Genomic DNA, 21,133 nt, shown 5'->3' with positions numbered 1-21,133 from the left:
GGGCAGGTGTATTTGATATTCTGGAGGGCAGGGTGCCCTCAGAGGGACCTCAACAGGCTGGAGAAATGAACAGGCTGAAAAGGAACATCATGAAATTCAACAAAAGCAAATGCGAAGTCCTGCATCGGGGATGGAATAATCTGTGCAGCACTACAGGTTGGGGGCAACGAGACAGAAAGCAGCGTTCAAGAGAAAGACCTGTGGACAGCAAGTCAGTGGTATGCCCTTCCAGCAAGGAAGGCCAACTGCATACTGAGCTATACTAGCAAAAATGAAGTCGGACAGTCAATGGAAGGGATTTCCCCCCTCTATTCAGCACCTGAGAGCACACATTTGGAGTACTTTGTCCTGTTTTGACCTCTCCAGTACAAGACAGATGGAAGACTGGAGTGAGTTCTGTGGAGGGCCAGCATGATTATTAGGGGGCTGGAGAACAGGACATATGAGGAGATGCTGAGAGAATGGGTTTTGTTTGGCCTTAAGAGAAGACAGCAAAGGGGGGGATCATATAACTGTCTTTACCTAAAGGGAAGGTATAGAGAAGACGGGGCCTGACTCTTCTTAAAGGTGCACAGTGGTAGGATGAGAGTAAATTGACACAAGCTGGAACATGGGAAATTTTGACTCACTATAAAAAAAAAACTTTTTCATCGTGAGGGTGAGAAAATATTGAAAAAGGCTGTTCAGGGAGGTTGCTGAATCTCTGCCACTGGAAATGCTCAAAATTCAAATGGTCACAGCCCTGAGCAACTTGATAAAGTTGAACCTGCTTTGAATAGGCTGTTAGATGAGATGAATGACAATGGCTTATTCCAACTTCTGATTCTGTGATTGTACAATGCTGTCTATTTACAACTTGAAATATTAACAGAATAAATTAATTTGGCCTGCATAATGTTGTTAAGTAATATCACCCTACTTGTCATTTACAGTGAACTTTTTCTAGAAGAGGAGAAATGCAAGACGAGCAGAGCAACAAATCCACATATAAGATTACACCAAACTACTGTTGTCATTAATCTTTATTCAGGCAAAGTGCTAACTGAAAGCTTGCTCTGTAAAAAGTAAGAACTTAAAGATCTGCTTGAGATCAAGACAAGTGCTTGAGAATCTTCTCCTAGTCTTAGTGTTCACATCTAATTTAGGCTCACTGCTGGCTGTCTTCATTAGCATTCTAGTCACAAAACCTAATAATACTTCTTTAATTGGCTGTTTAGCAATTCAAAGTATTCACTTTTTCTTCCTCAGCTTTTATTTGTATAGCTTACCCATGAAAGCATTGTGTAAGCTTAACTTAACTTAAAAGGTTTACTTGCTTAAAAGGTTTGGCAGGAGGGAGAGCTAAATCTGGCACTTACTGAATGTGTCGGTTTTACCCACCACTACTTATTTATTTAGCCACTTACTGATGTACTTTATTATTTTTAAGATGAGGACCGTTCTTACATAAGATGTATCCAAAATTATATAAAACACTGAAATTAATTTTAAATTCATTGTAGGGGGCGGGAACCCAACCCAAAAAACTTCTGTCCTCAAATTTTCTGATCATTTTCAGGTAACTTACATGATTGCAACTCATCGATGAAATAGATGAAGCCATTACATACCATCAGATGTGTCTGTCTGTGGAGAATACCCCTCGGATAAGTTAAAGGTCCCGTTATCGGTCCAAGATACTTCCGATACATCTGTGTCAGACACTGACAGCTCTTTGGCAACAACTGCAGGACTAACCTACACATAAAAAAGTCCCATACATGGTATTCTTATACTCCAAAAATTCACACTACAGGAAGCCAATGCTTAGATACTGAAAAAGAAGCCTCTTGCACGTCACAGCAATAGAAATCGCCTCCTATTTAAGCTTTAATTGTAGAAACATGAAAATAATAGGAGTATACAATACTTAGAAGCGAAGCATTCCTCTTTGTAGTAACTGAAAGCTGTATTATACTAAAGAAGCATAGAAAATTCCAGTTATTCATTCTGAAAGTAACATTCTACTGTAATGAAAGCAGAATCAGCCTGTGAATACAAAATACACATAAATGTAAAGAAATGCATAAACTTGGATCAAAAAACCAGTCCATTATCCGTAAGACAGTAAAAAATTAGCTAAGTAAAAAAAAAATCATTATCCTTTATGAATTTATCCAACAATATTTAATTATGTCAGCTACAAAATTTTATCCCATGGGATATAAATTTATTTTTTTTCAGACTACAAGAACACCTTCGAAGCGATCACTGTCAAAGTCAGACTTTACACACTACTGATAAAACTGCGTAAGAATTCCTATAAATCTCAAGCAATGGAAAATCCTTTGCCATACAGTTATTTAGAATATTAAGAGAGAAAGGAGACATTAGAGTGTTGTCATACATATCTAGAAACATATTTATAGATAATATACTGATTCACACTATCATTGAAAATGATCAGACAGGTGATTACAAAAGTATCTGACAAATTACGTAGGTTTTCTACAAACATTTCCCTTTTCTATTTTAATTTGATAAAAATTAACTGCATTTTCACTGTTGCAAATAAAAATAGTCACCTTTGCTATTCAATTCTAGTTTAATCATTCTACAGCCGATATGAAATAAACACATTCTTAGTTTAGTAGGCCAGAGAAACCATTACCTTGAAGGCCAAAAGTCACAACTGCAGTAAGTTAATTAGTATAAGCCTAAAGATGGAGACTATGAATGACTTTTAAAACATACTGCTTAGTTCAGGAACACAGCCTCCTGGGCAGATTAAAGTCTTCCACAGAAGAACAGAGACAGTAGTCTAGATACTCTCCATTATCTATATAGATTTTAAAAGCAAGATAGGGCTGACTGAAAAGAAGTCACCTTAGGACACAGAGCTGATATGTCTAATTCACTGTCATCTTCTGTGGGTTTTGTTTTTGCTGTTTCTGAAAGAAAAAAAAAATATTTTTTATGCTACTCATGACAACGGACTTCGAGGTTCAGTGTGTGTTCTCTGTCACACAGCTCGCATAGTGCAGTAAACTTTCACCTGTGGACACAGTGCATCATTTACGTAATATGCTACTAAGGTGAGGGAAACAAGGCTGACTGAGAGGCTAGATATTTATCAAAATATATTGTGCAGCTGCCAAAGTGGGAGAGAGAATGTTGCTCTGAAATACATTCCAAGAGATGTTATTTACCTGTGTTGCACTCCTTCAGAAGTGTCTGTTGCCCACCATCATGTTACCTGCCCCGGCAATATATATCTATCTTTTGAACTGCACTGCTGGTACAACACACAGTTGTAACATATTGTTAGAACAGGCAGCGTAGTTATCCCAGCACATTACTTTTACATGAGAACAAGCATTTTCTGGATACTTGCATGTAATCTTTGCTCACAAATTCCTCCTCCTTTGCACCCAGCTACCCTGCATTCACATTTATATGCAAATACGCATACAAAACAACTTCTGAAGTCTGGTAGAATGTTGCTCCTTACAGATGAAGAGACACACAAATTTCACCTCCCCTCTCTGTCTGAGAATAGCCTCATGAATATTTTAAACTAATATAACCTGAAAAACACAGTCGTATTATTCTTGGTTGCCTATTTTTGTGACTTTCTATTTCCTCTCTTGTGCCAGTACAAGGGTTTGTGAACCCATGTGGTGAACCCAAGCGGCGAAGCAAGGTAGGGTACTTGTCTGGGTTAAATTAAACCGGAGGGTGAGAGGCAGGAAAGAGTGAATCTAACCTCAACTATTTTCCCAGTGCTGGCTTATGAATTCATGAAATAGTCTGATCGATCTCTCTGCCAGTTTCACTTAAAAGTAGAAAAAGGCGGACTAATACATGAAAGAAAATTTTCAATGCATTATTCCTTATTTCCAACAACTACTGCATTATATATAAGAGAAGGGGAAAAGGCAGATGGTTCCTCTCTCATCGTGTCTAGAACAGCACACTGTATGATGAACAGTTACAAGAAATGCATATTTTAAAGCAGATATGAAATCTACTGATGTAACACTAACTCAAAAGGGTAGGCTACCTGCAAGTAATGTGACTACAGTACAAAAGTTTAAGTACCAAAACTGTAGCACACACAAAAACCAAACTAAAGATAACATCATTCATATAAATATTTTTCTTGAAATAGCGGTATTACTTAAAATCTAAAAGTTTCCAATGTTATAAAGATTTCAGGTGAGCTAGGTGAGATTTTGTTTTAAACTGATTTCTCCCCTTTCTAACTAAAAACTTCAATTAACTGTAGCTACTATCCTACTGCAATTCTTAAATGCTTATTGAGTATTTGGGGAAGAAAACAAATTCTTGTTGCTGTTGGGAGTGAAAACAAGGCAGATTTAGATACTGGAACAGAGTTCAGTCTCTTACTGAAAATTCTGTTATGTACTTATTATGTGTTCTTGAGTGAGACTCCTGCGTAAGTTTGCCTTATCTAAACAGAGATAAGCATTGCATACTTACAGGGAGTAGTTTTTTCTGAAAACCTACAAGCAGTACCTCTGATCAAGTATGAAGAGAACCATTAGTCCTGCCTTGTATCCTTCCCTGAAATATTTTTTTTTTTAACCATACCCAGACGTCTGACATACATTATCACTCCTTATAAGGCTAAGAATGGTAGCCAGGTTCAAAGCAAGAAATACCTTTACAATAGGCTTCACAGCACAAACCAAACTGTCTGCAAGGTGAATAAAATTTTCTCTGTATAGAAAAATACATTACTTGGGACTACACTTTAATTACTCACCAGATCTCTCTTTCTTCTTCTGGCTGATATATTCCACTATTCCAAAATCTAGTTTCATCAGAACAGTCTTAATTTTGTTGCACACTTTCTGTCCAAATTCATTGCACTTAAGGAAGGGACATAAAAAGGCACACAATACTGTGATAAAAATGAAGACAGAGAGAAAAACTGTATTGAAATATTGCTTTATAAGAAGGTACTCAATAAAGCTTAAACAATGCATTTGCATAAGATAACTACTAATTTTACATAACACAATTAGTTCTACATAAAAACACATCGTGAAATGCCCATGTCAGACAAACTGTTAACGTCAAATCCAGTTTCTAGGAGCCATTCCAACTTGTTGCAGAAAATACCATTGTATTCGTATCAATTGACACCTTTTTTACTTCCAGTAAGGCACAATTTATGATCACTATAACATTTATCATTGTCTTGATTTAGTCTGATTTTGATACCTCTACCTGAGCAACATGACTATGCAACATTGTGCCAGAATCAACATGCTGGAAAAACTTGTAAGCTGACTTGCATGTGACAAAAAGCACTTGTCAGAACCTACATATGTACGTATATATGCATGTATATATATCATAGAATCACAGACTGGTTTGGGTTGGAAGGGACCTTTAAAGTTCATCTAGTCCAGCCCCCCTGCAATGAGCAGGGACATCTCCAACTAGATCAGGTTGCTCAGAGCCCCGTCCAGCCTGACCTGGAATGGTTCCAGGGATGGGGCATTGACCACCTCTCTGGGCAACCTGTGCCAGTGTTTCACCACCCTCATTGTAAAAGATTTCTTCCTTCTATCTAGTCTAAATCTATGTTCTTTTAGTTTAAAACCATTACCCCTTGTCCTATCGCTACATGCCCTTGTAAAAAGTCTCTCTCCATCTTTCCTGCAGGCCCCCTTTAGGTACTGGCAGGCTGCAATAAGGTCTCCCTGGAGCCTTCTCTTCTCCAGGCGGAACAACCCCAACTCTCTCAGCCTGTCCTCATAGGAGAGGTGTTCCAGCCCTCTGACCATTTTTGTGTCCCCCCTCTAGACCCGCTCCAACAGGTCCATGTCTCTCCCGTGCTGAGGACCCCAGAGCTGGACGCAGGACTGCAGGTGGGTCTCACCCGAGCGGAGCAGAGGGGCACAATCCCCTCCCTCGACCTGCTGCCCACGCTGCTTGGGATGCAGCCCAGGACAACAGGGTTGGCTTTCTGGGCTGCGAGCCACATTGCCGGGTCACGTCCAGCTTTTCATCCACCGGTACCCCCAAGTCCTTCTCAGCAGGACTGCTCTCAATCCCTTCATCCCCCAGTCTGTACTGATACTGGTGATTGCCCCAGCCCATGTGCAGGACCTTGCACTTGGCCTTGTTGAACCCCATGAGATTCACGTGGGTCCACTTCTCCAGCTTGTCCAGGTCCCTCTGGATGGCATCCCGTCCCTCAGGTGTGTCAACCGCACTGCTCAGCTTGGTGTCATCTGCAGACTTGTGCGTGTGTGTAAATATATATGTAAAGAAATAAAAAAAACCCTCCCTAAAGAGAGACCAAATAATGAACAAATCATGATTGAAAAAGTGACTATACTTACGCAGGACATAGGAGAGGACAACTCCAGGAATGTAACTTCCCAAGACAGTGAAAAATGTACATACACTGCAGACTAGTAGGCAAAACTGGCAAAAACATTAAAATTGGCCATTAACACTTCCACTATTTAAATATTCAGATCATTTTGCAAAAGAAAAATGTTGCATGCTAAATGAAATCTAGAATGCAGTTGAAATTTTTTATTATTTTTTTTAATTAGGAAATACTTTAACACTTCAGGTGCATATAAGTATCAAACAGTCCGTTTTGGCTAATTAGGATGTATCCCCTCTTCTATTATAAAAATATGCTATTTTTATTCATTGACTGTAAAGGTTTAACAAGCTCATGGTTTTTGCTAAAATTACTAGATATTACTTCATCTTCATTACACAAAGAAAAGGTTAAATGGTTGACATGCAGGAAAAAACCCAAATCACTAACTGAAATACTACAATGCATACTTGCTGCATGCTTATAAAAGGAAAAAATCTGTCCTGTAAGTACAGTTCTCTCCCCTGTTGTGTTGCTTCGTGAAACTGTTTTCTCTCTTATGCTAGCAAGCATTCTCTCAATGCTTGTTGTCTACTCTAGCATCCCCGTTAACGGCAAGACTGAGCTGAATTTGCAATATGAAACTTCAGATTCAGCCTCTGCTGTGACTGAGACATATAGTGCATCTTTCACAACTGCACAATGCTGAATACAGAATCGATCTGTTGGAAGTTTACAGAAAGAATCCATTTGCTTTTGGAGTTGAATTGCAATAAAATGGTTAATTCAAAGAAATTCTGCACACAGCATCAGTGCCTAATTTGCTTGTAGTTATAGCAGTAAAATAATGACATGGCTTGGAAAATGAGGTCAGGAAAAAGAAAGGAAAACATGCTGTCAAAATCAGCTTTTCTAAATCAGTATTAGATATATCTTAACACACAGTTACTGTGTCATGTTACCACATGACAAAATTATGGGACTGTGTACACTGATGCCACATTTTCTTACCTCAATATACACCTATGTCTTTTAAATATAACTTTATTATCCTAAACATCTAACTTCTTTTTGTATAATTTATTCATTTTTTAAATGTATTTCACCTGTTGCTCACCTATATTTTCAGTCTAAACTCCTAATATTTGAGTGTGGTACTACATACTTCCTATTTGCTAATTCTGAAGGGCCTGTTTTCAGGAAAGATTTTGTGGCAAAGTTAATTGACATCGAAAGAGAAGAAAAAGCATCCTAATCTCCTTTTATATTGTATTTAGCAATACAAATATAAAAGTGAAATCTACTATTACCATGGTATACTTCTACATTATTCATATTTTTCTTTGGAAAAGAAAGCTGCTTCACTTTTGGCTAGAACTATATAATGATAGTCTTCCTGTTTGGAATGAAGATACCTTACTCTTGCTTGCCTCTTCATGAACTGGGTTCTCCAGCTCAGTCTTTCCAGTAAAAAACCAAAACCACCAACTATATCTGTATAGAAGAAAAATTATCATGATAAAATATGAGGAATTCTCTTCTATCATGTAATACTGGGGCAGCTATTCCTGAAAACTACAGTTATTTGGGAAAAAACCCTTGTGTATGTTTAGGAACTGTATACTTTCTCTGCTTTTTCAAGTTTTTATTAAATTGTGATGTTTTAAATTTCCTTTCCATGGAATGACTGGTGACGTTCCAGCAGCTGTAAGGGAAGGGACTGTATTGTTATAAACCTTACCGTGAGCAGCTTTGCTCACTGATGACCTATCTGTATTCTCCACAGCAAAAAGTTAGCAGAAACTCATGACTGAATGTATCATAATGTGTACTTCATCTTTCATTTTTTTGCTTGCTTGCTTGTTTTTTTTTAAATCTATCTCACCTCTTCATTAAACAATATCAAACTGTTAATCTTACTTGGGAGTGCTTACCTTGCCAGGATTTTGTTCCTTGAAGTGGGACATTTCTTGAAGAAATACAAATAAATTCATCAGTGTTTCTGAAATGCACTGATTTATTCTGGGTCTGTAGTCTTGCCTGGAATTGATGACTTCCCAGCTGAGGAAAACAAACAAAAATACCCAACAACTTTGGTTATAGATCATAAGAAAGTTGAAACCGGTTGAAAACATCATGTTGTAAAGCTATAGCCTCCAGCGATCCTATGGCTGCCGCTACGCTATAGAAACTTGTGCTTGCTTCCACGTATTTTATGTTGGGCTAATTTGATCTTTTTTAATCAAAAAAATTCTGCTCAGTAGTAGCATTTCTCAGTCCACACAAGCAATTATGGAGGAAATTACTGCTTATTCATTCTGGCCATATGAAAACACCGAGTTCAAGGCACAGTTGTCATCTAAATTGAGCAATGGAACCCCAAACTTGTTAATATTATTTTTTCTTAAAAAAATATACCACGATGTTTTTCATTGCAACAGGATGGGCATACATATTAATACATTTGATTTCAGGCATATAATCCTCGTGCTTTTTCTTTTCTATTTTTTGTCTTGTTTTGCAAACTATGATGATCCATAAGAGACTGTTATCCAACTCAGAAAAAAAGAAATTGCTTTTGAAGTCTTGATGCTTACATTCATTTCCTTACTGAATTTTTATTTTTCTATTATATTGAAAGGACTGTTTCTAAAGCTTAGCTTTTGACTGTTCAGTCCTTTTAATAAAATACCCCCCCCCCCCCGTACTGAAGAATTTGCTGAAAAACATGAGAAAGCATATGTATCTAATTTGGGGCTGATCAGTTTAGACTATCCAGTTTAATGATCACATCGTATACTTTTTTGGTGTAGACAAAACATCTACAAGAAAGATGTTTTAGGAAACCAGAAATGAAAGAAAAAACACACAGAGGCCAGTCAATGTCAAATCAAACTGGTACAAAGGATGGATGTACCACCATGCAAATGCTGAGAATCTGAAGTAAATTCTGCACCAGTTTTACAAAGTTATCTTTTGCATAATTCACTGCTCAGTACACACAGCTTTGATCAGTGAATGCAAGTAAACCATAAACAATCCCACAGTCATTTTACTCACATACATGATCCATTAAATGTCCAATGCATCACTGCGTTAATAGTAAACACTTTTGTCATAGGTGGATCAAATTACAGGATAAATCAAAAACTACATTATGAAAAAAATGAATGTACAAGGGTCGGTGTGCAGCAATAAAGACATACACATAGACTTTTAGATCAAACTGCCAACTCGTATTTCCAAACAATTACTCTGCTATTTAGCTACTAAAACACCACAAGGCCCTGTTAACAGTTCTTGTTATTCAGAACGCAAATGCCCTCTGATAGTTCCCTGGGACAACTTAAATTTTAGCAAGCATCAGTGACCGATGAGATTTTTGCTGTTCAAGCTTTACCCTGTATGAACTTGGTGTTCAAAAGTATCATTTAAACATTTTTTTTAATATTAGGAATAACAAGATCTAAAATTTTAATTTTTCTGTAGCGAACATAAGACTAAAAAAAAAAATTATCTGTCATAACTTGTAAAAATACCTATAGTGATTAAAAACTTCCACGTTAATATCTGTTCAACAACAGATTGCTTAGTCATTTTTATTGGAACATATTGTAAAAATTAAAAGCCACCATAAGCATTCGGATTTTTCTCAGTTGACGGCTGGTTAGTAGGTTGCTTTTGCCTACCTTCTCTACTGAGGACACACACATAACCTACCTTTGCTGTATTGTATTTTATCAGCTACAATTTAATGTTCATTCTTACTAATAAGGAGCCATTATGTTTTAGGCTATGAACTTGTTAATGTCTCTCATTTCCTGATATAAGGAAAGCCATGAAGATTTTGAAGTTTTTGAACACGTTTGTGTTTTTGTGAGCCACTGGCAGTATCGATGCACACGTACAACAGCCCTGATGTCCACAGGCTATCGAGACTCCTGGCTCAGGTGTTACTTGGAATTTTGTTCCCATGATGAACATAATGGTGCATACTTAAAATTAGAGTACTGCTTTTTAATTTGCTTAATACCTAACATTTTTCAAAACAGATGTGGATCCCAATATAGCAAATTTAACCCTACCAAAATAGGCTTATTTTTCCTGATAAATATTTTGCAGTTCCCTCAGAATTGGTTCACAAACTCGCAGGAACCCACAAACTAGAAGTTTGGGGTTTTTTTAAAGTGCCTAAAAAAATGTTTGCTCCCTCATGTTATTTTTACTTTTTCAGTCTATAAAGCAAAAGTGTACAGTAATGTTTTTATACGGGCATGAGTTCACACCCACTTCCACCAAGAACTGCAATGCAGATCTTTCTAGCAAGAACAACTGGTTTATTTACACAGCCCAAGGAGATAACGGCTGAAGGAAAAAAGGATTTAAATTCTGGAAAATATTTACTTGAAAGTTACACATATAATTGCACTGGACTACGAGAGATACATTGATTTCTTCTAAAAAGATAAGCTTCTGACTTGCTTCTCTTTGTAGGGCTGGGGCTATATGCTGATCCTGCACTGAAAGGGAAGGGATCTCTCACATGGCAGCATGCAAGATATACTAACATAGCACTGAAGGGATGGTTATTAAAAGGGTCAAGTGGCCTAAATTAGGCAGAAACTTTGATCAATGACTCATGATAGCATGTAAAATAATGTAGTCCACACTGTTTATTGCATTGTAACATCAAAAGAAAAGAAAAGTTTGGGATTACATTATTACCTCAGATTTCTGGTCACAGATTAGTAACAAAACTAGGCAAATGATAAGTAACTATTTATATAAATGTCTATTCCACTTTATTTTCCAACTAAAAAAAATAAATCTCCATTTATAAATTTTCAGTTGGATAGCCCAAAGCTATGTCACTTCTATTTTACAAACTATGATAAAAGGAGAAAGTGAACTCTGTTCGAACGAACAGTGAACTTAAGTTCTCCTTAAAATCTTTTAACTAACATTTCAGCCAAACCCCAGACAACATGTCTGACATCAAATTCAGCAAGGTCTAAAGCCACTTTTTCTTACAATTATAAATTCTTGCTCTCATTTCTGCTAAACACACAGGATAAGAGGATTTTGGTCTTATGTTGAATTGTATGCTTTGGTCCAACTGCTGCCCATATTTAAATTTATGAATTTTTACATACTTGTATCTAAACCAGGAATAAGTCGTCTTCTCCCACATACACAATATCCATTTTTATTCTACACGGGAATGTAATGTACCTTCTTTTCTCTTGTACTGCAGACATACCGATTACTTGGAAGCAGCTTTCCTAACATAATGGAGGTTAACCGCCCTCTCCTATTTTCAGATACATAGCCTCCGCAGCCTTATTTTTGTAAAAAGTCAGGAATAATTTCGGTCAAAAATGTCTAGTTAAACACACACGGAGAAACTTCATCCTTTTTCTATGCCTATATTTAACTACCGTACAGGAACTTCACCACGAGGTGGTGACACAGCAACATTGGTATTAGAGCAAGGTTTGGGAGCCATTTCATACAGAACAGAAATAGCAGGCATGGGGGATTCATATTCAAACTATCACGTGTATAGCGGAACACAGAACATGACTTTATGTCATGTAAATACTATATATACACACATGTAAACACTATACTATAGTAAAGTCAGGAATAGGGCAACAATTTGGGTTTTGGACTTTAATCAGTTTTACACTGTGGCTGAAATACTAGTTTTTTCTTTACTATAGTATTTACAGTATTGCAGTAGTGTGATTTCCTCTTTACACTACAGAACATTCAGGGTGAGGGCTTCCCCCCCTTGAGAAAAAACCATAAACAATTTAAAATAGTGTACCTGATATTTCACAGGATAAGAGTCTCACGTCTTGGTCTAGGTGACTTTTGTAAGACAGAAAAAGCAACATATTTTCCAGTCATGCATGGCACTGCATGCAGGTATTTGCCTCTGACATAGGATGTAAATAAAACCATTAAATAACTCACAGAGAACACTGCAGGAACCCAGTGGGAGGGATTAGCAATGTTACACATGCTTCCCATGCACAATAGCGATTTCAATTGCCATCCTCTTTGGTAATTAGCAGCTTGAGAAAAGCAGTATACAAGGGTTTTGTCTCCTGAGAACTGCCATTTTTATGGATAGGCTACTCTCCTTAAAGAAACACTGCTTCTAGCTTTTGTAAACTATTCTGCAGCATTAATAATAGGTATTTTAAGAGTTGCCTGTTTATTCTAGTCTTGAAAACTACTATTATGACATTATTCTGAAGTACAAAATCCTTTTACAGTCTTTACTCCTATCCTTTATTTAAAATTGTTGACAGTCAAAGTGGAATGTTGTGGAAGCACAGAGAGAATGTGGATAGGCCTGATGCCTACTATTGAAATGGAGCTTTGAAATACATAGGACAATTATAGATAGTTGGCTTACAAACTTTAAGTTAACAGCAAAAACAGGGCGGGGGGGGAGATGAAAGCATAAACTACAATAATAATGCAAACTATTTTCATATAGGCTAACCACCAATATAAAGACAATATAGATTAAAGAGGAGGAGATACAACAAGGCACACTGGGATTGCTAATAACAATTCAAAACAAACACGCAAATTATACAGAAAAGTGGCACATTCGCAGGGAAAGTTCTCTGGAGTTGCTTCTCTTGGTTGTTAGTAATGCTTTCTTTTGCCAAGCTGAAAAGTTACTGAATGTATGAGCTGCAGTGCAGGTAAAATGTACTGCTGGATGCTTTGGTCCTGTGCTCTGCATGTGGTACACTGACAAAGGAGACACCAAGCAAGGAGGGTGGGTGGTACAGGTGAAGTTTGCTCCAAAACATTACAAACCCACTATTAAGCTTGCTCCGGAAAAGAATACTTGGCAGTTTCTTGTAGGCCACAAGAAATCACAAGACACCTTTGTCAGTTCTACTATAGCCACACTTTTCTATTTTACAAGGAACACCAGGCACTATTTTGAAGCCATATTCTGACCTTAGGCAACCAGAGGTGTAAGAACGTCAGCTTGCTGATCCTCAGTACGACAACCAGATGCACATGCTGCCTCTTCTTGTTGCCACCTCCCAACAACTACCAGCCCTGGTAAGATCTGTCCCTCCTGTCCCTTTTCCCCAAAGCCCACTTGAGCGGCAGTGCTACCCGCAGGGCTGGAACGAGGGGGCAGCAACGGAGATCCCGGTGAAGGGGGAGCGAGAAAAAAAGAAGGTACAACATATACTTGTAGGTATGCAAAGGTAAAGAGGTTACGTCATGCCCTTGTAGAAACAGAGACAAACATTAAACCTGCATTAGATCAAAAGCTGACAGGCACCTAACGATGCATGCTCCAGGCAAATTCATTTTTCAACAATCACATTTAAAGACAAAAAGGAAAAAAAAGAAGATATGTGAGTGATGTAGATGATGGAGTGCATGACTACAACATCAGTCAACCAAGAACATAAACTACTTCAGCACAACATTAGTGGAATTACTTCCAGTACCTTAATAAATGACTTAAATGTGAACCCTGTGCCTCCTGCCAAAACAGCTTTTGGGACTCCTGTCCAGGTGCTCCTTTGGGGATATAAGCAGCCAACTCTCTGAACACCTTCAAAGGTTTTCGTGCACGATTTAGAAGGAATAAAGTTTTATGCCTCCATCACTTATCCCGAGTTTGATAGAAAGTACTACACTTCTATTCTAAAACTACTGTCAATAAGATTGAAGGTGTTCAGACAGAATATTAATCACTTATATCCTTCTGACTACCTATTGCATGATTTCTAAAACTGAGCAAATACATAAACTGTTACCTAGTAGCTGCAAAAAAAAAAACCCCAAACACCCTCCTGCCCCAGATGCTTCAACCCATCACAGTCACAAACTCTGGCCAGAAGAGTCAGTGGCATTACATTCTCTAAAAATGACTGATGGTGTCATGCTCTCATTTTGTATCTAGACATCTGTTCAAGCAAAGCCCCGTCACATTTCTCTCGGAAAGGTCAGTAGCTCTCATATTACTGGTTTAAAGATCTCTTCGTGATGTGCTGGATTTTTTTAATTATGTGTACATGGTTTTATATGTATCTGCACGTAGATACGCTACTCGGAACTGCAGCAGTGACAAAGTACACCATGATGTGGTGGATCTGAAGGATTGCATCTACATAAACAAAGAGTTAGTAATTACAGAGCTTCTAAACCTTCTTGATTTCCCAACTGCAACCACACACGCTTGAAACCTGTGCAGACTCTGTAATTTTAAGGGTAACTTAGAATGTATTAGTCAAGGTGGAAGAGCTGAAAGTTACATTCCCAAAGATACGCATATCAAAATATAGGTAATATGGCTATTCTGTAGTCTTTTAAAAAGTAGTATCTAGAGCTTTATAGAATGATGCAGCTGTAAGGGATGTGGATGTCTCAGAGGCAACCAGGAATTAAGTATGAAACTTGACCAAATGAAATATCAAGTGTGTAAACTGTTAGCAAAACCCCATCAAACAGGTTTACCTTTTCAGAGCTTTCACAGGTCTCTCCCATGAGGAAAGGAATCACCACAGTGCAGAAGGGAGTGATTATAATGATGCAGCTACCCTTCTTTGAAACAAAGGTTTTATACCTGAAGACCTATGCCAGAAATATATTTTAAAATTTGTCTTCTAAATTATTCAGGTACAGAGATAAGGGATATAAAATAGTTTTTAGATTTAAAAAGTTTGTGAATAACATTGTAAATGTTTTTTTATGTTTAAATTCCAGGTGACCAATACTCAGAATGAAAATAACCATCCCCCTCTCTCTCCAAAATATAAAATACTGTAAAAAACCACATTTTACAGTTAAGCATATTAAAGTACCAATGGCAAGACCTCTAAAATCTACTATTGAACTGTGTGGTAGAAAACAATGCAATATTGATTAGCCTTATTGTAATACAATGCGACAATTTTGTGAATGTTATGGGCACTACGTGGAAAGACATAATAGCAACCATCACTGAACTTACAGCATAGCACCTTAATGACCTACACGGCTAATTTAAAAGGTGATTATGTAGAATTGTGCTTTATCCTGTGCCACTTTTGGATCCTATGCAATCGTTAAGTATACTAAAATAATTGTATTTGTGTCATGTGGCTATGAACAAGTCAACAAGACTTGCAATTTAAATGAATCACTGGGGCACCATGTAAAATCTTGCTTGCTTCAAAGAGTTCCACAAAAAGATGCTATATCACTGAAAGAATGAGGAACATGGGAAGCATCCACAAATACACTCTGTTGTCAAACTTTAGGGAGAATCTTCATCTACAACCTTTTTGCTACAAACTCTACAAAGCTTTTTTAACAGAAATCTCTCCAGCTTGTAGATATCCATATGCACTTTATTTCCCATTGCTAATCTACAGGCACTGCACAGGTTTAGGCTTTCACCAACATGGAATACTGCGAAAAACATCCTTTAACTGATCACATTTGACATCCCTTGAATGTTAAGGCTTGGGCACACTTGGAATCTCTAAGATATATAAAGCTAGACAGGTTTTGTTTTTAAATTGAGGCTGGAGAATGTCGTTATCAACCTTGAAGAGTAACTAACAACATTTCCCAATCCAAAAATCTCCTTTAATTATCATCTCTCCTGTAGTTCAAATACATAATTTCTAAGCACTAAATGAATTCTGTTAAAACCATGCAACATTGCTTTTCCAGTTTTTAAAGTTTTTTCTTTCTGATCTTATCTATCTTCATCTGACACTTCAATTTTGTGCTTTTTATTAACAGTGAGTCAGTCTAATTCACTGTTACTGGGTTTTTTTCAGGGGAAGGTGGGCAATAAAAAGCTGAAAAAAGATCTTATTTCACAGCTTTCAGTAACATGCATGCCCCTTCTATTTCTTGACCAAGTGTATTTTTCAGGAATGTTACCGTACAAGAAATATGTTTAAATCATCAGCATTTGATGAGGCTGGATGAGTTTTTCTCAACGGACTGCACAGGAGACTGGTCAGGACATGTGACTTTTAACAAAACATAACAGAAGCAAACTTTCATCCCTGACTCTACATGCTTCTTGCACAGTGTGTTAAACTAAAATCATAATGGTTATTTTCTTCTCTTCAACTGACATGGGAACATTTTACCACTGGTGTGCTGCTAAACAGTATCAATCCCATAAATAAAGGTGGGGTTTTTTGCTTGTATTACTAGTCAAGAACAAACCTTTCTGAAAATGAAAGCAATCCTATTGTTATAAAAATACACTCAGGTGTTCTGCAAAGGGATGGGAGAACACATCTTGTCCTACAGGTTGCTTAAAAAAAAAAAAAAAAAAAAGACCCATTACTACCAAGATTTTATTTTGGAGGGGATGCATTCATCTTTTCTATTCAAGTATAACATCAGTTGTCTTATAAAGTCTCAATAAGGAGCTGTATTGTCTTTCTTTAGCTGATCAGATACCAACTGGTTAACTCCAACTTTTTTGAAGGCGATCCCAGTACACAAGTTCCTCAACACAGCAGATTGTACTAAACGTTGTCGCTTTTTGATGAATGTCCTGCTAAAATAAACAAAATATACTCCAACTAAATTTGGGGCGTTTCATTGTCCAGCTCCTCTAGACAGACTCTTCTAAGCAAACTGAGAGGTCAGCTCTCACGGGAAACCCTTCCTTTGACCCGTACTACTCCTGCCCAGCTCCCCTGAGAAGAAACCAGCTGCTCCAGTTTGAGGTCATTCAAAATGAGAAATGTGATTGGGTAGTCAAGTGCTATTAGTCCAAAGCCATGACTTAGTCAATAAGCGTGGATTTTTTAAACATCTCTTTGCATGAGAATTGACTGTTTCAGTGCCACATAAATACTATTACAGGCTTGCTTTCTGTTTAGCAAAGACTATAATGCTATTACTACGTGCTGTTGTCTTTTTACCAAGACAGTACAAGGGCTGGGATCTTCCAGGTCGGCTTCCTATTTGTAATAGAAACTGGTGATGCAGAAGAGACATTTTTATTGCGCTATTTTTGTTCAGAAAAGTAAGGAAGTCTGGTTTTTATCAACAGGAGTGTAAAGTTCTGTTTGCAGAACTTTAAATGGCTCTGCCCAGCTGTTGGAAGCAATTCTTTCACATCTGTTTTTCTCCCGCAAAGGCAACTCCTTTAACCCTTTTTTACAAAATCAATTAATTTTCCACCTTCGGCCTCCACATTCTTCAGCTGGGATACTCCTAGTTCAAGGCCTCTCAAAGTCACACAGCTAGGAAAGATGAGCTGAGCATTCCTGGAGTTGCAGGGCAGCTGCACAAAAAAGGAAAATTGGATTTTCAACTGCCAAAGAATACTTTTAACCTGCAAAAACACGAAAACACCTTTTTGTGTAATATTACAAGGCAGCTTTAACTCTTTCTGCGTGGAACTTCATTCTGACTCTTTTCAATGGGTTTTAGTATATTTTGTATGAGCAGGTGATCATTTACTTTGATGCATTACTGAGAGTTCCCGGCATGAGCTAACCACTTGTTGCCTACATTTGTGCACTGAACGCAATCATAAAAGGAAATAAAGTACTTTCCACTTTATTAACTAATACTAGCAGAAGAAACAAATATTCTTATATAATTACAAATCAAGATGCTTTGAGTCATTAAGTAACATGCATATTTGACTTGAAACTGGATCTCCATTTTTCTAAGTCCAAGCACATACTGAGAAAGGTCATGCACTCTGAGATTGTAGTTCAAAATCAACTGGTTCAAAATAACATAGCTTTCTCTCCCATTTATATTCAGGTCATAAAAGTTTCCTGGCTAACAGTTTAGTGCACCGTCCTTTTCAGTAACAGGCAGGTGACAGCGATTAGAACACCACAGACATTGTTCTGATAGAGGAAGGCACACGTCGGTATCTCTTTGAAGCACCCGTAGCCGTGTGCTTCCACCACTTCGGGACCAATTATTCACAGTACCTTTTATCCATTCTTGATCATCATTACATTCCTCATGAGATGACAATTTTTTAAAAAAGAAATTATACCATCTTACAGTGAAACTATAGGGGGCCTGATGATAAAGAATTACTGGTGGAAAATATCGTTCTTATGCTAAACTGTTTTCAATCCTTTACCATTGACCACATCTTTCCTCACTGTTCTTCATCTGCTGCTGCCCAGGATCTTATGACAGAACAAAACAGAAGATATGAGTGGGTACCTAATCTTCACAACTCTTGGCTTTTTTACTAGTCGTACTAAGAAGTACTTGTGCATATGTTCCTTTGCTTATTACACGTTTAAATTCACAGTATGACTAACAGGCTATTGACCAATGCCACATCCTTAACTATGATGTTATAATGTTCATGAAATACACTTGTGATGCAATATTACATATTTTCTGAAGTAGGACATGAACTTGAGACGGGAGAGGATGTAAGAAGTATTTGTTTGCATCTGAGAGGCAGCTACAAGGAATGCAGTGTGCTGAAACCGATCAGCAAACAGCTTCTACAAAAATACCACTGTCGTTCTCTTTTTAAATATATAAAGCAGTAGCTTTGATTCAGTGTGCCCTCAAAATTACGCCATTATCTGTGCATTTACATTCCTATCTCTTCTTGTGCGATTTTAAAATGAATTGTCCCAGTACATTTCCCATATTGGTCCAGTATAGTTCCCATAGCTCCTCCTTCTATACCCTCTTGTTTAACTTGGACCAAAATATTCTGACCTCCACCAAATCTCATTAGCACTTCTTGTAGGAATGGTCTCCAGTTATACCCTATTTGTTACCACCGAGACAAAAAGGCAAATTAATTCCAGAAAAAAACAGAACCTTTTGATTAAACTCTTTTCTCAAACCTTTTTGCTCACTAGCAAAGACACAAAAGGATGAGGGACTAGGATCAGGGTCAATTCATTTAATGGTAGTTTCAGAAATGATAAATGGGGAGCACAGGCCCTATTATCACGCTTTTTCAGGTTACTGCTTTAGACACATTCATCCTTTTTGTTTAAAAAAAACCAACAAACAAAGAGCCTAAAAACAACCAAACAACTTTGATTCATAAAAAAAGAAGTCTTAGAGGGTTTAGGCCTAGTATTACTTCTATTTAACTGCCAAAGCTTGCTACAAGCCTGTATAGAGAAAGAATTGTTAACAAAGGAAGTTAGATATTACAAAGCTTGTATGTTTTGCATACCAGTTCCATCCTTTTACATATTGGTAAACACTGCTGCTTTTTTTTTTTTCAAATCCGAATTTTGAAATATTTTTTTTTCCAAAATTATTTTTCTTCTCTGCTGCTAATATTTTCTCCCATTTTGATTTAAAAAAAAAAAAACCACAACACATTTTCAAAGAAGGACATGATGCATATTCTTTATAAAATTGATTCAAAAGGAAAAAAAAAAAAGGTGATTATCATCTGAAACCCCATTTTTTTAATGTGTCATGCATACTGGTGTTGTCCTGTATTGAAAAATATACAATTTAACAAACTGGAGATCCAGCTAAACATTTTTAATGAATAGCAATTAACACTTTGGTGGCTATCAGTAACGAGTCAACATTTCCTTAAAAGAAAAAAATGCTACCTACTACTACAATTGCTTTTAATCTATGTCATATATAGGGCACGACTTAGATCCCTGCAAACGGAAATGCGTAGGTGACCCCACCCTTGCAGAGACCCAATTATGCCACTGGGGATCCATTCACCCACACTCATCCCATTAGGTGACCATGCCTGAATATACTGATCTACAACAGACAACCAGAAATGTCTTCTGTATTTCATCTATATTACACCACCACATTGACATACATATTGGAAAAAACACCCACATAAATGTTCAAAGTTAAATCTAATGAGAAGAAATCAAATCCAAAGCCATAATGAAATGCTCACTTCTGATTCTTGTAATTTCTTAAATTTGCCTCTATATTCTGGCATTTGTTAACTAACTTCAAAAAAAAAAAAAAAAAGTTATTTCCACATACACGACAATTTTGCTTTTTTGCAATATCAACTGTTTCATTAACACCATTTTAGAGCCAACATTTTGATTAGCATCAAGACAGTAAAAATTGCAACTATGGAAAGACCATGTGGACTTTAAGAAACCTAGATTATAAACTCTGTCATAGCCAAACATCAATAACATCTACTTTTAAAATACCTATTTTAAAATCTGTCCATCTAGCTAAATTTAATTAGTGCATTTATTTCATAGGAATGTACTGGATCATATTTGAGAAAATAGTATTTGTTAAATGGTTTACTAAGTTTCAGATCCAACTACTTTCTTCTCCTAACCGCTGGTTTTATGAGCTAATTAAGATAAAAGTTAAACTTCAGAAAGGCAGGCATACCTCCAAGGGACACAGTGCCCTATCTCACAGTAATGAGTTATGGTTCTGTCAGTAATGTGGCTCCTGACTAAACTATTTGCGTCTCTTGACATTTTGAGGCTCGTAAGTTGTCCCATGGTTGGGCAAAGTGACTAGGTAGAAACCACCCAGTATTTTCTTCCCTTCAGCTTTAGTTTAAGAAATATATAAGAGCTGTACAATTTAACCTCTATGCAGACATTAAGATCTAGTTCTTCCCTCCTAAGAAGCCTTAGGTTAGCATTAGAGGCAAACCCCTCAACAACTAGAGGATCTGTTACAACGCAGAGAAAACTGATCGTAGGCTGAGAACTCGGGAACGCACGCAGATTAATTACACGAAGCCTCGGTCCGCACTGCGCTGCACAAGGAGGCCATCACAATCAACGTACA

At 37.2% G+C, this 21,133-nt stretch overlaps 1 protein-coding gene across 3 annotated transcripts in view; it reads right to left on the bottom strand.

Moving 5' to 3' along the window:
• Window positions 1-21,133, bottom strand: part of RETREG1 (reticulophagy regulator 1) — a 69,623-nt gene that overhangs the window by 5,635 nt on the left and 42,855 nt on the right. For 2 of the 3 annotated variants that reach the window (XM_052781306.1, XM_052781315.1), the window contains 5 exons: window positions 8,287-8,413; window positions 6,360-6,444; window positions 4,769-4,906; window positions 2,866-2,930; window positions 1,611-1,737 (listed from right to left, as the gene is read on the bottom strand). In XM_052781306.1, coding sequence (XP_052637266.1) covers window positions 1,611-1,737; window positions 2,866-2,930; window positions 4,769-4,906; window positions 6,360-6,444; window positions 8,287-8,413 — 542 coding nt within the window. Of the gene's footprint in view, window positions 1-1,610; window positions 1,738-2,865; window positions 2,931-4,768; window positions 4,907-6,359; window positions 6,445-8,286; window positions 8,414-18,318; window positions 18,345-21,133 lie in introns of those variants that run through there. The other variant, XM_052781324.1, reaches the window with a different exon arrangement.

Source organism: Harpia harpyja, chromosome 1 (genome assembly GCF_026419915.1).
Source record: "Harpia harpyja isolate bHarHar1 chromosome 1, bHarHar1 primary haplotype, whole genome shotgun sequence".
Taxonomy (NCBI): domain Eukaryota; kingdom Metazoa; phylum Chordata; class Aves; order Accipitriformes; family Accipitridae; genus Harpia; species Harpia harpyja.
Note: the sequence above shows the minus strand (reverse complement) of the source record. Positions and strands in the feature narration are given on the sequence as shown.